This window comes from Halteromyces radiatus (assembly GCF_025201355.1).
Source record: "Halteromyces radiatus strain CBS 162.75 chromosome Unknown BX664scaffold_5, whole genome shotgun sequence".
NCBI classification, from domain to species: domain Eukaryota; kingdom Fungi; phylum Mucoromycota; class Mucoromycetes; order Mucorales; family Cunninghamellaceae; genus Halteromyces; species Halteromyces radiatus.
The window spans coordinates 41280-54528 of record NW_026251691.1 but is presented as its reverse complement, the minus strand read 5'-3'; the positions used below and the strand labels follow the sequence as shown (position 1 = coordinate 54528).

General features: G+C 32.1%; 6 protein-coding genes across 6 annotated transcripts; 3 read left to right on the top strand and 3 right to left on the bottom strand.

Annotated features, from left to right (window-relative positions):
- Nucleotides 1–563: 563 nt before the first annotated feature.
- Nucleotides 564–1542, bottom strand: BX664DRAFT_298285 (uncharacterized protein). Its single transcript, XM_051542267.1, has 3 exons — nt 1352–1542; nt 1132–1214; nt 564–1056 (listed from the first exon to the last, which is right to left on the bottom strand). The coding sequence occupies exons 1-3, from the start codon at nt 1506–1508 to the stop codon at nt 700–702; spliced, it is 597 nt and encodes a 198-aa protein (XP_051398657.1). The 5' UTR covers nt 1509–1542; the 3' UTR covers nt 564–699.
- A 136-nt stretch (nt 1543–1678) lies between these two features.
- Nucleotides 1679–3215, top strand: BX664DRAFT_359563 (nicotinate phosphoribosyltransferase). Its single transcript, XM_051548096.1, has 3 exons — nt 1679–1895; nt 1976–2476; nt 2565–3215. The coding sequence occupies exons 1-3, from the start codon at nt 1724–1726 to the stop codon at nt 3110–3112; spliced, it is 1221 nt and encodes a 406-aa protein (XP_051398656.1). The 5' UTR covers nt 1679–1723; the 3' UTR covers nt 3113–3215.
- Nucleotides 3216–3247: 32 nt separating this feature from the next.
- BX664DRAFT_281536 (uncharacterized protein) lies at nt 3248–6542 on the bottom strand. The gene is made up of 9 exons (XM_051541528.1): nt 6441–6542; nt 6232–6374; nt 6087–6172; nt 5401–6021; nt 5036–5334; nt 4195–4916; nt 3801–4115; nt 3635–3740; nt 3248–3583 (listed from the first exon to the last, which is right to left on the bottom strand). The coding sequence occupies exons 1-9, from the start codon at nt 6530–6532 to the stop codon at nt 3418–3420; spliced, it is 2550 nt and encodes an 849-aa protein (XP_051398655.1). The 5' UTR covers nt 6533–6542; the 3' UTR covers nt 3248–3417.
- A 709-nt stretch (nt 6543–7251) lies between these two features.
- Nucleotides 7252–8890, top strand: BX664DRAFT_265002 (uncharacterized protein; the record flags this gene model as incomplete). Its single annotated transcript, XM_051540843.1, has 3 exons — nt 7252–7308; nt 7373–7708; nt 7820–8890. 3 exons carry the CDS (start codon nt 7252–7254, stop codon nt 8888–8890), a joined length of 1464 nt encoding a protein of 487 aa, XP_051398654.1.
- A 509-nt stretch (nt 8891–9399) lies between these two features.
- BX664DRAFT_334648 (RGS domain-containing protein) lies at nt 9400–10068 on the top strand. Its single transcript, XM_051545745.1, has one exon. The coding sequence runs from the start codon at nt 9449–9451 to the stop codon at nt 10016–10018; it is 570 nt and encodes a 189-aa protein (XP_051398653.1). The 5' UTR covers nt 9400–9448; the 3' UTR covers nt 10019–10068.
- Nucleotides 10069–10497: 429 nt separating this feature from the next.
- On the bottom strand, nt 10498–13123 carry BX664DRAFT_265084 (uncharacterized protein; the record flags this gene model as incomplete). Its single annotated transcript, XM_051540849.1, has 8 exons — nt 10498–10802; nt 11480–11551; nt 11610–11711; nt 11804–11909; nt 12027–12340; nt 12476–12652; nt 12720–12806; nt 12925–13123. 8 exons carry the CDS (start codon nt 13121–13123, stop codon nt 10498–10500), a joined length of 1362 nt encoding a protein of 453 aa, XP_051398652.1.
- Nucleotides 13124–13249: the final 126 nt, after the last annotated feature.

Genomic DNA, 13249 nt, shown 5'->3' with positions numbered 1-13249 from the left:
CTCAATTTTTTTTTGATTTTTCTTTTTTCTTTTCTTTCTCTTTTTTTTATTTATTTTTCTTTTTTTTTTCATCATCATCTTTATACAAAAGTCATTTATCTTTAATACAATCTTTTATCATTATGTATTTGAACAAACAACAAAACAACAACAACAAGACTCAAGAACCTGGTTCATCCTCATTGAACAACGCAGTCACTGGATATCATCAACAAAAGCCGTCGTATTTTATCAAGGGCCAGCGTCGAAAACCAAAGTAATCACACCTGATACACCTCCACCGACACCTCTACAAGGCTTTTATCATCATGACAATTCTTTTATTCTGGACAACTCTTTAACTACTGCTACTACTACTAATTTGGATACTTTGAGGAGCTGCAGTCTCTTTGGTCCTGTTGGCGATCCTGCTAGTCTTTGGGACAATGAAGAACCTTCTGTATTGGATGGTGTATTGGATGATGACGATATCTTTATGGAAATAGATAGTACTTTTCATTCTTTAGACTCTCCAGTTTCTCTTACTTCTCCATCTCACTCACCTTCATTGACCCCTGAACTTCCATCCACTGATTTTATTTTATTTCAATAAAAAGGAAATTTTATTTTTATTTTATTCATTGATTTAATAATAATGATATCTATATAACAAACAACTATTGATCCTATTTATTTATCTATATATATACATATTCATGACTAGATACTATGGGCAATGATTGAATTTTTAAGTCGATCCACTTTATCCAATAGTTCTTGAGCCATCTTGACACCTTCTTTGCGTTGATGTCGAGCTTGATCAAAACTACACTGGACACCATCGAATTCAAATAAGAGTTGCATCAACATTTCAGCAAAATATAATCCTTTTTGAATCAGTTTTTCTTGACTGTCTCCATCCTTTGTAAGCTTGTATGATTTGATATGTTGTTCATATTCATTGATTTCAGGTACAAAGGTATTGTCGAGCTTATCTTGTATCCGTTGCAGTTTCTTCATTGCTTCTTGTTCTCCAATAAGTGAGCTTTTTGTGTTTGTTGTTATATCCACATGTGGCTATCGACAATAATAATAATAATAAATCATTATCAAATCTATTTATACATACATACATACATATATATATATTACCTTGCTACTCCCCATCAAACGAAGTTTGGTACTAGGTCGTACTCCATATCGTGAAAGTGGTAATTCATCGTCCTTCATCACAGCTAAACAAAAAAAAAAAAAAAAAGAAGAGGATCAGGTATATATATATATATATAAGAGAAGAAGAAGAGTAAAAGTGTGAGTTATAATGATAATATCTCTATTCCCACTTTTTTTTTTTTTTTTGTCATATAGATACCTCCATAGGCTAACAGCTTCATGTTTTCTACAGGTAATCCAGTAAACCGGTGGCATATTTCCTTGAGTTCACCTACGGTACATGTATCATATTCTTCTTCTTTTAAATCTACAGGAAACGTTCTTCCATGCCATTTGATTTCTAGTTGTGATATCATATTTGCGTTGAAAATAAATCTATGAATGAGAAAAAAAGAGAGAAGAAAAGAGAAAATACTAGCCAGCATTTTTTTTTTTTTGTAAAAGGTGCGGAGACTTAAATATGCTTGTTGTTGTATTTTGGTTTTGTTGCTATCAAAAAAAAAAAAAAAAAAAATGCAACTTTCCCTTTTTTTTTCTTTTTCTTTTCTTATACTCTTGTCCATAACTCATCATGACATCAGCATTAGCGTCTCTTTTGGATAATGATTTGTACAAATTTACCATGCAGTATGCAGTATTACAACATTACAAAGATACTTGCGTGACATATCAATTCACCAACCGTGAAAAGGATTTACATCTTAATGCTGAAGCAGCAGCTTGGCTCCAACAACAAATACAAAGTAATGAATATATATATCCTGATATCTACTATGACTCATTTTTTTTTAAATTTTAATTGTAATGTCCCTTTGGACTTTAGACTTATCTCAACTCTGTTTGACCAAGGAGGAAAAAATCTTTTTATCGCAACTCTCGTTCTTTGATGAGACCTATGTGGATTATTTGAGTGGTTTTCGGTATAAACCTGATGAACATGTCAAGATCCAGTTTGATGCAACTACTGGTGATCTTGAATTGGAAGTGTCTGGTTTATGGCATGAAACTATTCTATATGAAGTTCCTTTATTGGCCTTGATTTCCGAATCTTACTTTCGTTATGTGGATCAAGACTGGAACTATGAAGGACAGCATCAACGTGCTGTAGAAAAGGCGAAACGATTATTGAATGCTGGATGTGTCTTTTCGGAATTTGGTACTCGTCGTCGTCGTGATTTCAAGACTCATGATATTGTTATGGCGGCTTTGACTCAAGAATATCAAGCTTATCAACAAGCAAAAACTCATTCTGTTGGTGCATTATCTGGTACAAGTAATGTTTATTTAGCTATGAAATATAATTTGACACCCATTGGCACTGTTGGTAAAAAAAAAAAAAAAAAAAAAAAAAAAAAAGATGAATAGATCTTTTTCTTACTTTTTTTTTTTTTTTTTTTTTTTTTTTGGTTTAGCACATGAATTCTTTATGGCAATATCAGCATTAGAAGGCATCGAAAAAGCCAATGAAAAAACATTAGAAAAATGGTACGAAACATATCGTGGAGCTCTTGGTATTGCTTTGACGGATACGTTTACAACACCTGTGTTTTTGAAGGATTTCGGCAAGGATTTGGCAACCAAGTATATTGGTGTACGACAAGACTCTGGCAGTCCCAAGGACTTTATTCCTCTGATGGTCAACCATTACAAATCATTGGGAATTGATCCATTGACCAAGGTGATTGTGTTTTCCGATGCTCTGGATGTTGACCGTGCTATTGAATTATTGACGCTGTGTCAACAGTATGGCATCAAGGCTAGTTTTGGCATTGGTACTTCCTTCACCAATGATTATTACAAACTTAGTCATCCTACCGAAAGAAGCAAGCCGATGAATATTGTCATCAAGATCAAGGAATGTAATGGCAAACGGGTCATCAAGCTTAGTGACGATGTGTTGAAGCATAGTGCCGATCAAGCTACTGTGGAAGCATTTAAACGAACTTTGGGATTAGAATAGTTATTGATTTGTATAGTGTATTTTTGTAATTTTTTTTTATTACAACTATGATATTTGATAGTATAGACAATAAAATTTGTTTACTGAAATAGTAATAATAATAATAACAATAATAATAAAAAAAAGATATATGACTTGAATCAAGTTGGAAAAAAAAAGGAAAACTATTTATTATATGAAATGAATGATTATAACATGGAAGTGTAGATGATATGATACATAATACTGGTGGTATACAACACAGTCAAAACTAAACTAAAGATAAAAAAAAATAAGAGTTGAGAAGGTGAAAAAAAAGAGGTTTTCTAAAACAAATCATAAGCATGAGTGATCAAATATTCTATAGTTGCATTTTTAAATCCCATATCGACCAAATCCCTTGAAGCATCTTGATCTCGTAATAATGTGGGTCCGAATACCATGGCAAGATTCTTGATCGTCATCAAATTTTCATGATGATGTTGTTGAATTCTATATTAAATATATTAATAAGATATATTTCATATTTGATGATGATCTTACCGATTCAAATGATATATGAGTGCTGTAAGGGTATCAAGGTTGGTTTTCGGTAATTGAAGTAAAAGTTCACAAAAAGTTTCTGTCTTGTCAGGTCCATCAGGTGAAGCTAAAATCAAAATCAATGTCAATCAATCATCTATCCAAAAAAAAAAAAATGATGACTTACCAACCACTTCCATCCATTTGGGATACAAATCATAGGTGAGAAGAGGATCAGGAAGTTCACGAAAGTAGGTTTTTAAGACACTGGTCACAGCACAGATATCATTGAAAGTATCATCATCCGATAAATCAATGTCTCCCCGATCAAAGCCTTGTTGTATCAATCGCATTTGAGCCGCACCACCAGATTTACGATAAATACCTTCATAATCCATCCCACGTTGTTCTACAGCATTGATACATGCTTCCACCACTATAGGAATAGTCCCTTGTTCCAAAGTCACTTGGGCAGTCAAATCATTTCCAAACATGGTTTGTCCTTAAATATATAAAGAATGATGAGAAAGAGAATGATATAATTTCATATATATATATATGTAGATTGTATAAATAATTACCTTGTTTTCCATCATCATTAGATAGTCGTTGAAGTCCAGTTCCTTGACATCTTGCTGAAAGACTTCCAAGACATCGAGTATGTGCAGCCATACCACAAGTTTGACATCGAAGTTCAGATACACCCCATTTCATACGATCATGACATCCTTCACATTTAGTAGATTTGTAATAGGTTGTAGGCATAAAGGCATGAGAACCATCTTGTACTTGTTTATTGGCAAAACTAAGAGTGCTGGCATTGTTGTACATATCATAAACACCAGAGGAAGGATGGATTGGACTGCTACCATTGAGAGGGGAAATCACAGAATCTTTGCGTGCAGGTGTACCATTCGTATTCAGTTTTCCAAAGACATTGACTTTTTTGATCTTGAATAATTTTGGAGCCGAGATACCATTGTAACTATCTCTTGAAGCCACTTTTTGAATGTCCACGGCGTCTTGAGGGGAATGTTCGGATGATTGTCGTTGCATTTCACCAGTATTGGAAAGAATTGCGGCTGTATTTCGTTCACGTTCGATCACTCTACGTGATAAGTCATTGTTCATTTCCGTTAATTCTGCATTCTTGGTATTGAGCATCACCATTTCAGTAATCACGTCGTCTCGCAGTTTGGACAGTTCACTTGTTTCTGTACGCAAAGCATCCCTTTCCTTTTTCAGTATTCGGAGTTCTGACAAGATGGACCGTTGTTGTTCCTGCAGATGTGATGTTGGATCACTAATAATTCAAAATTTTTAAAAAAAAAAAAATCAGTCCATGACATAATCAACTCGCTATTTTTTTTTCTTTTTTTTCTTTTTCTTTTTTCTTTTTTTTTTTTTTTTTTTCCTACATACCTGACAAGTCCTGCTTGTTTTTGTTGAACAAAATTATCAATATCCTTAGCCATACGATCACGAAATATCCTAAGATCATTACAGCAACGTTCTAATTCCACTCTTAATTGAGCGACATTTTCGATTTCCGATTGATTCAAAGGTAAAAAGTCGCCGCGTCGTACATGCATTTGATGTAATAAAGTCATTTGTCTTCGTAGTTGTTCAATGGTAGTTTCATGTTGTTGTCGTAATATCATTTCCTTTCCAAATTCTTCTTTGGCATTTGAAAATTCATCTAGAGCACGTTGACTTGCATCCTACAAAAAAAAAAAAAAGATGTTCATTTGATGTGGGTTACCTTTTTTTTTTTATTATTATTATACCTTGATCATATTGAAGTTTTTTTCCATATCGAATAATTTTCTTTTTGCTTGTTTCAATTCATCTTCAAGTTGTTGATGAGATTTCTTTGAGTCATCTAAACTATTTGATCGTTCAGGTGGAGCTGGGAAATCCAAAAAACTAAGGGAAGACCGTAACATATCAGATGCACGATTGATAGAGGAAGAAGAAGATGGCCATGGATCAGAAAGAGTGTCAGCAGGAACAGAATTGGATGGATTAGGAGTGATGAGTGTATTTCCATTTGGTGGAATAAAGGGTGATCCAGGTGGAGAAGGATTGAATTTGGAATCGAGTAATAAATTGGCACCTAGAGAACTTGTCAGATTCAAAAGATCAACAGAATCATTTTCAAAGAATGAGAGATTCAATGCTGGATAATCAGAAGAAGAAAAGTCCAAACGAGAGATACGTTTTGATGAAGTGATCTTTTCAGATTGAGATGCACGAGGTTTGATTGTATCCAATGAACTACCACGAGTTCGTATTGGTTCTTGAATAGGGTTTGTGTTTTCGTTTTGTAAGCGTTGCTGCTGTCGTTTCTCTCTTCGTCTATGTTTTTCAGCCCGTCTTTTGTCATAACATGGAGTACAATAGATGCCCTATATAATAAATAAGAGAGAAAGTTTAATTATAAGATATAAAAAAAAAGGCGATGATAACTTACTTTGCTAGTTTGAGTAAAAACAAGATCAGCGATCGTGTTATGACAAGAAGTACACCGAAAGCAATCAGCATGATAAACTTCGTCACCTATAATATAAGAAAGTTTAACATATATATATAAAGTATATATTTCTTTTTCTTTTTACCAGTCATAACAGCTTCGTCATGAATAACCTTTTTACATACAGTACAAGTATAAGAACATTGTTCACAAACAGGTCTACCATCTGTCAATAATAATAAGTTGGCATTACAATCTACAGGTTTTGTGCATTTAGTACATACAAAGCTAAAAAAAAAAAAAAAAAGGTATTAGTGGTCCCTTTTTTTTTTTAAGGGGTAATAATAAACTAACCATTTTAAATGAAATAAGGATTCACCAAAAGCTATAATAGAACCATCTTCAATAGGTAGGTCACAACCAATACAAGAAGCAGGTTCATCCATTGTTTAGGAGAAAACAAAAAAAAAAAAAAAAAAGAAAGAAAAGAAAGAGTGAGAAAAAAAAAAAAAAAAAAAAAAACACAGAAATTGAATTTTTATAGTAACACAAGCAATGAGAGAACAGTAAAAGGCCAGAACGTCTTTTTCAATATTTCCTTTTTTTAATAATAATACATTCTAAAAAGTTTAAACTTTTTTTTTTATTAAAAAAGACAAAAATCTCCTTCATAATAATAATAATAATAATAATTAGGATTGATGTTAATAATTGAATGATGATGAATGTTATTTAAACGGGCGTTTAATAATCATTGATAATATATATATATGTACATATATATGATATATAGTTTTTTTTTTTTTTGTTACAAAAACAATAACGGGCATTGAAATCCTTCTTATATAATAGTTTCTTCTATTTTACCTTTTTGTACTACTTTTTCTTTACATATGAAAAACAAGTCTGTGCCTTTATTTTCTCTCCTTTTGGAATGACTGGAGTGGACCAACAATTTTACGCATGCTATTTGAGTTTTTCCCATTTTTTTTTTTTCTTTTTTTCTTTTTTTTTTTTTTTCTTTACTCCTTTTTTCTATTTTTCTATTTTTTTTTTTAACACCTAAACTTATTTCTTTTCTTTTCTTTCTTTTTGTTTCTTATTTCTTATACTTACTTATTGACAATCATTCTCTTCTTTTATTCATTTTATTACTCAATCTGTCATGCTTATTTTAAAACATAATGCACTTTCAGTAGAGGATCTATTTACTATTGAACGTGTAAGTTCTATATTATTATTATTATTATATATAAACTAAACAAATATATTATATATATATATAGCAACTTTTACGATGGTTAGATAACAAGGAAATCAATATTGGACTTGATTTTAACGTGTTAAGTCTTGGAAGAACAGATATTTATGGACAACTTCTTGGTATTTTTACGCGAATGGGTTGTATTGACATTTTAAATATTACACACTCGGATTTATTGGACTTTTTTATTGATGTGGATGCTGCTTATCTCAATGCTCCTTATCATTCTTTTTATCATGCTGTGGATATTGTTTTTATGATTTATTATATGTTGACTGATTTGGATGCGAAACATTTTATACCTTCCTTGGATATTGCTGCTCTTCTTATTGCTGCTCTTTGCCACGATATTGGTCATGTAAGTTAATATATTATATTATTTATTATATCCCCCCTTTTTTTTTATACTTTTTATTTAATTTGGAAACTAATGATATGTTTTTATTATTATTATTATATTTATTTATAGCCTGGTTACAATAATGTATATCAAATCAATTTTGAAACTGATCTCGCAAAGATATATAACAATACTTCTGTCTTAGAAGCATTCTCAGCTGATATGACTCGATCTCTTATACTCAAAAAACATGTGAACTTGGTCAATAATTTATCATCTCATCGAGAAGATTGGATCAGCAAAATTGAAACTCTAATTATGCATACGGATATGGTTCATCATTATATACTTCAAGAACAAGCTGGACTACTTGAAGAAATGATTTATCGTTATTGTTCGGAATACGCTGATTCATCAATGATAAATGAAGGCGATGATTACTTTCAACTTGGAATACAACAACAACAAAAACCATTACCTATCTTTTCTTCACCATCATCATCATCAGAAACTGTTTCATCTGAATGGTTGAACAAGGTGAACCAAAGTATTTCACCACAATATTATTCTTCAAACAAATCACTCTTGACTGATCAACAATGTCAACAACTCTCATGTATTCTATTACATGCAGCAGATATCAGTAATACAGTACGTCCATGGAATATCTCAAAGCAATGGTCTGATTTGATTGTACAAGAATTCTTTCGACAAGGAGATATGGAAAAACAACATGGATTAGCAGTATCTCCTGGAATGGATCGTGATTTATCAACACAACCTGATATTAGTTTAACCTTTGGAGACTTGGTAGTCAAACCTTATTTTGAACAATTGGCCAATCTTTTACCAGGAGCACAAATCTTTTTAGATTGTTTGGATAAGAATCGAAATGAATGGATACGTATCAAACAAAGTGAATCTAAGGATGGATTGATTCAATTATTACACTCGGATGATCCATTACTGCAACAACGACAATTCCCTATTAGTTTATTACCCCTTCCTGAAACGGCAATCCAACCCAATATAGAACGAAGAGTCAGTGTGGCGGCAGGCACTTTGGTGATACCCAAAAATGTGAATTACAACAACAACAACAACAATAAATCATCAAGTCGATATGGATTACGTAGTTATTCATTTGCAATGGAAAGAACAAATATAGCAAGAAAAATGAGTCATGGACCATTATTGTAAGTTATTAATTATTATTATTATGATGATTGTTATTAATTATTCTCTTTTTTTTTTTTATTATAGACGTGCTAATACTTCACCTAGCAAGACAAATGTTATTTTATTACCTAGTGATAAAAATCAATCAAAACAACAACAACAATGGAAGTTTAGTATTTATATATTATTGAATATATTATTTTTTATGTTTTTATATATCCATCAACCTTTATTATCTTTTGTATATACAATTGTGACGACAGTCATGTTTTATAGAAATAGAATATGATCAAAATAAAACAAAATACTTCTTTTTTTTTTTTATCAAACAGGTTTTATTATTCGTACCACCGATTTTCTTGTTTGGCATAAAGTTTACTATTACATCTTCTTTTTCCTCCCCCTCTTTCTTCTTTTTTTGGCCACGCCCACATGGCTTTTTTATTTGTTTCTTTTTTCTTTTTTTTTTTTATTTGTTTCTTTTTTTTCTTTTCTTTTTTTTTTTTCTTCTCTCTCTTTTTTTTTTTTTTTTTTTTTATTTTTATTTTATATATTGAACCTTCCTTTTGGCATGCAAGCATGGCATTGACTCTTGAATGCTTATTGAAAGACCCAAGCTCATCCAGGTTCCAAGATTTTTCCAGATATTTACAACAACAATATTCGACGGAGAATCTCTTATTTTGGCTTGCGGTGCAACAATACAAAGCAGCTTATGATGAGAGTAATGGAAAATCGATGCATCAACAATGTCTTGTTATTATTTATACTCATATTCAACCCAATGCTGTATGCGAAATCAATATTCCTTGTGATATGCGTTTGGCCATCTTAGATAAAGTCCTCCTTCAAGGTCATATTCATCCTGATCTGTTTCTACCTGCGTCTGAAGCTGTGTTGGAATTGATGCGTGAAAATGCTTTTAATCCTTGGTTGGCCCAATCCAATCATACTATGGTATCTTCTTTCTCTTCTCCTCAAGGTTGGTCTTCTCATCGACCTAGTGTCTCTTCTTTTCGCTCCACAAATGATTTTGGTTTGCCTTCAAAACGTCGGTATCCTTCTCTATGGAAACGTATGAAGAATTCCTTTTTCCGTTCTGCTTCTCATCGTCGGTCTTCTCTTTCTTGTTCCTCTGGCAATTCATAGAAACAAATGATTCCCCCTTCCTTCTTTTTTTGTGTATTTTTTTTTTTTTTATGGGTACTCTTTCTTCAACCCCATACCTTCTTTTAGTTATAGATTTTTTTTTTCTTGTATGTGTATTTGTATTCCTTCCATATAGATTGTTTTTTATATATATATAGACCACTGCCTTTCCTTCTTCTTTTTCTTTTTTTTTGTCCAATGTATATTATTCTATCTCACTATATTATACCACGAAATAAAACAAAATACCCTTTTTGTCTTCTTTCTTTGATGATAGTATATTAATCATTGTTGTATTGATTGAATATATATTTCTGTTTTACTAATTGTACACTAATACCTATAATGAATGATCAAAATAAAATAAAAAATAAAAATAAATAATAATAATAATAAAACTAACTAAATTAGAATCAATATAACTAAAGCGATAAATATATATAACCATCTAACTAGTTGCCGTCCTTTTGTTATCAGTCCTATTGGTCTTGGTTCTTTTCATCACTTGTAGATTCTGTACTATCCTGATTTGAATACTGTTGTTCATACTGAGCTTGATACCCTTCAGCTTGATACCCTTCCTCAGTTCCATATTGTTGTTGATACCATTGATTGTATGCTTCCTGAGCCCATTGTCCTTGGCCTGTTGTTTGATCGTAGTATTGTCCATAATAGGGATCTACTTGTTGAGTATCCTTGTCTAACTTCGTATCATCCTTATTATCATCAGGAAGGGTAGTTCCTTCATAATCATAACCACTGTAACTACCGCCATATTGGGTATCTATTCATATACATCACAAAATGAATATCACTCATCAATATCATTATATATATATGTATATATATATTACCATTTGATTGCTGTCCATATTGATCATATCCATATTGTTGTTGATCATCATAATAATTTTGATATTGAGCATAATCATATGTACTGGTTTGTTGTTGTTGTTGTTGTTGATAATTGTCATTGCCATTATCATCATAATCATTTTTGTAGGAGCGATTATCACGACCATAACTACCACGGAAACCCCTTAAAATAAGATAAAGATAAACAAGGCAATCAGGAGCGTGTTAAATAAAATGAGTATTTTTTTTTTTTTTTTACCCTCGTCCACCTCGATAACCACCGCCACCAGAACCATATCGATCATTTCTTGCGTTCTATAAAGAATTCCAAATCAAACCAGTACGCCAAAAGAGGGACAGACAAAAAGAGAGAGAGAGATATATATAAAAAAACAGGTTAGTAGAACAATCAGGGGTTGACCTTTTTCCAAGTCTTTTGGCCTAAAATGATATGATAAAACAAACAAATAACAAACAAACGAATACAAAATATCATCATGTTCATTTCCTACTAGTTTCCAGCGTTGACAAAAACACATACTCTTCCCAAACACACGTTGGTAAAAAAAAAAAAAAAAAAAAAAAAAAAAAAAAAAAAAAAGAAACGATCATGTACTTGTCCTGATTCCACTTTTTCCATAATCAAGTCTTTGGCAATAGCAATCTTATCCGGTGAACCTATGATATCCAAAAAAAAGATTAATTTCTATCAAGTGAATAGAATATATAAACATACCATGAAGCGTCAACGTTTTTTCATCCGAATGTGGATCTCCATACTTGTCAACAACAATTCTAGCACCAGATTCTGCTTGTAAAGCACGCACCGTTTCTCCACCTTATATAAAAGGAAATCATATAAAAAGAATGACATTAGCTCTTTTTTTTTCTTTTTTCTTTTTCCTTACTGCTGGTTATTTCTATGATTACCTCTACCAATGATCAAGCCAACCATTTGTTTGGGAATACGAACAATATCAGATGCTTCATCAACTCCACGACCATATCCACCGCTACTGCTACTTTCATGTCCACGCTGATCACGATGATGCTATCATGTTGGATAATATATATATATATATGAAAAAACACGCATCAATGGTAAGTATGATTAGATTTCTTTCCATATAACCTATTTTTCTTTTTTCATTACCTGAGAAGGTTGATTATTAAGAATATCATCAATAAGAGATTTTGCCTTTTCAGTAGCTTTCTTGGTACCAGTGATAGAGACAGTTCGATCCATTTCACCAGGATTTTCAGGTAACACTTTCACTTTAGCCCCACTACGTTGTTCCAAATCACGAATTGTTTCACCACCACGTCCAATTACCAAGCCAACTCTATAAGGAGGTACCATGACTGAAATGGAACTTTCAGGAGATTCACCATGAGCAAAAGAAGAAGAATCACCAGAAGCATCTCTGATGATTTGTTCAATCATGTCACGAGCCAATTGAATTTGATCTTGTTCACCTGTCAATTTCACACTGCGTTCATTCTCACTCGAATCTATAAATAAAAATAAATATATGATCAAGTCCTATCCCTCTAGGTTTTACTTTTTTTTTTTTTTTTTTTTACCTTGATCAAATTGGACACGAGCACCAGAATTTCGTTCAATTTTCTTCAAATTATCACCACCTCGACCAATAATCATACCTACCATTCGATTAGGAACTTTTATTTCTTCTGTTGAACTTGAAGATGATCCATAGGATTGATATCGTTGACGTTCTTCTGAACCAAGACCATAGCGACGAGGTTCATTTCGAGAATCTAACAATATAAAGTAAAAGAGTCGTCAATTCATCAGAATAATAGTCTAAAAAAAAGGGTTACTTACATGAAGGACGAGATGAACCATTATCGTAAGCACCACGTTTGGATTCATAAGGATCATAGGTTGTTGATGAAGAATAATCATGATCGTCTTGATACGAGCGTTTCGATCCAGCTATATAACATAATAAATATATGGTAAGTTTTTTTTTTTTTTTTTTTTTTAAAAAAAAAAAAAAAAAACTTATTTATTTATTTACCAGAAGAACCGTGGTCATGTTGTTGTGTAGTAGCTGACGTTGAGTCATTTGTAGAGGAAGGTAATGATGCGCCAGTCTGTCTGAGTTTTTCAGCAATGGCCCTCGCTTTTTGAAGAGCATTACTAAAGTCGACAGGAGGAGCAGCACTAGTTGTTGTTAATTCTACAGGAGGAGGGACTTGAGAATATTTTTTATCATCTGATTGCATGATGTAAACTAAAGTTAAAGAAAAGAAAAAAAAAATGCGGAACACCAAAAAAAAAAAAAAATGTTCTTTTTGTGACGATGGACAAACATCAAACTGAAATTGACATCCGACTGATCAACTTTTATG

What these genes read in the sequence shown, in the direction of transcription:
- BX664DRAFT_298285 (XM_051542267.1), bottom strand. Translation starts at nt 1,508, where the DNA reads ATGATATCACAACTAGAAATCAAATGGCATGGAAGAACGTTTCCTGTA. An exon ending in GAAGCTGTTAGCCTATGGAG is followed by an intron (nt 1,215 to 1,351) that starts GTATCTATATGA and finishes TTTTTTGTTTAG; the next exon opens with CTGTGATGAAGGACGATGAA. An exon ending in GTTTGATGGGGAGTAGCAAG is followed by an intron (nt 1,057 to 1,131) that starts GTAATATATATA and finishes TATTGTCGATAG; the next exon opens with CCACATGTGGATATAACAAC.
- BX664DRAFT_359563 (XM_051548096.1), top strand. Translation starts at nt 1,724, where the DNA reads ATGACATCAGCATTAGCGTCTCTTTTGGATAATGATTTGTACAAATTT. An exon ending in GCTCCAACAACAAATACAAA is followed by an intron (nt 1,896 to 1,975) that starts GTAATGAATATA and finishes TTTGGACTTTAG; the next exon opens with ACTTATCTCAACTCTGTTTG. An exon ending in GACACCCATTGGCACTGTTG is followed by an intron (nt 2,477 to 2,564) that starts GTAAAAAAAAAA and finishes TTTTTGGTTTAG; the next exon opens with CACATGAATTCTTTATGGCA.
- BX664DRAFT_281536 (XM_051541528.1), bottom strand. Translation starts at nt 6,532, where the DNA reads ATGGATGAACCTGCTTCTTGTATTGGTTGTGACCTACCTATTGAAGAT. An exon ending in TTTTTACTCAAACTAGCAAA is followed by an intron (nt 6,022 to 6,086) that starts GTAAGTTATCAT and finishes TTTATTATATAG; the next exon opens with GGCATCTATTGTACTCCATG. An exon ending in CAAATGGATGGAAGTGGTTG is followed by an intron (nt 3,741 to 3,800) that starts GTAAGTCATCAT and finishes TTTTGATTTTAG; the next exon opens with CTTCACCTGATGGACCTGAC.
- BX664DRAFT_334648 (XM_051545745.1), top strand. Translation starts at nt 9,449, where the DNA reads ATGGCATTGACTCTTGAATGCTTATTGAAAGACCCAAGCTCATCCAGG.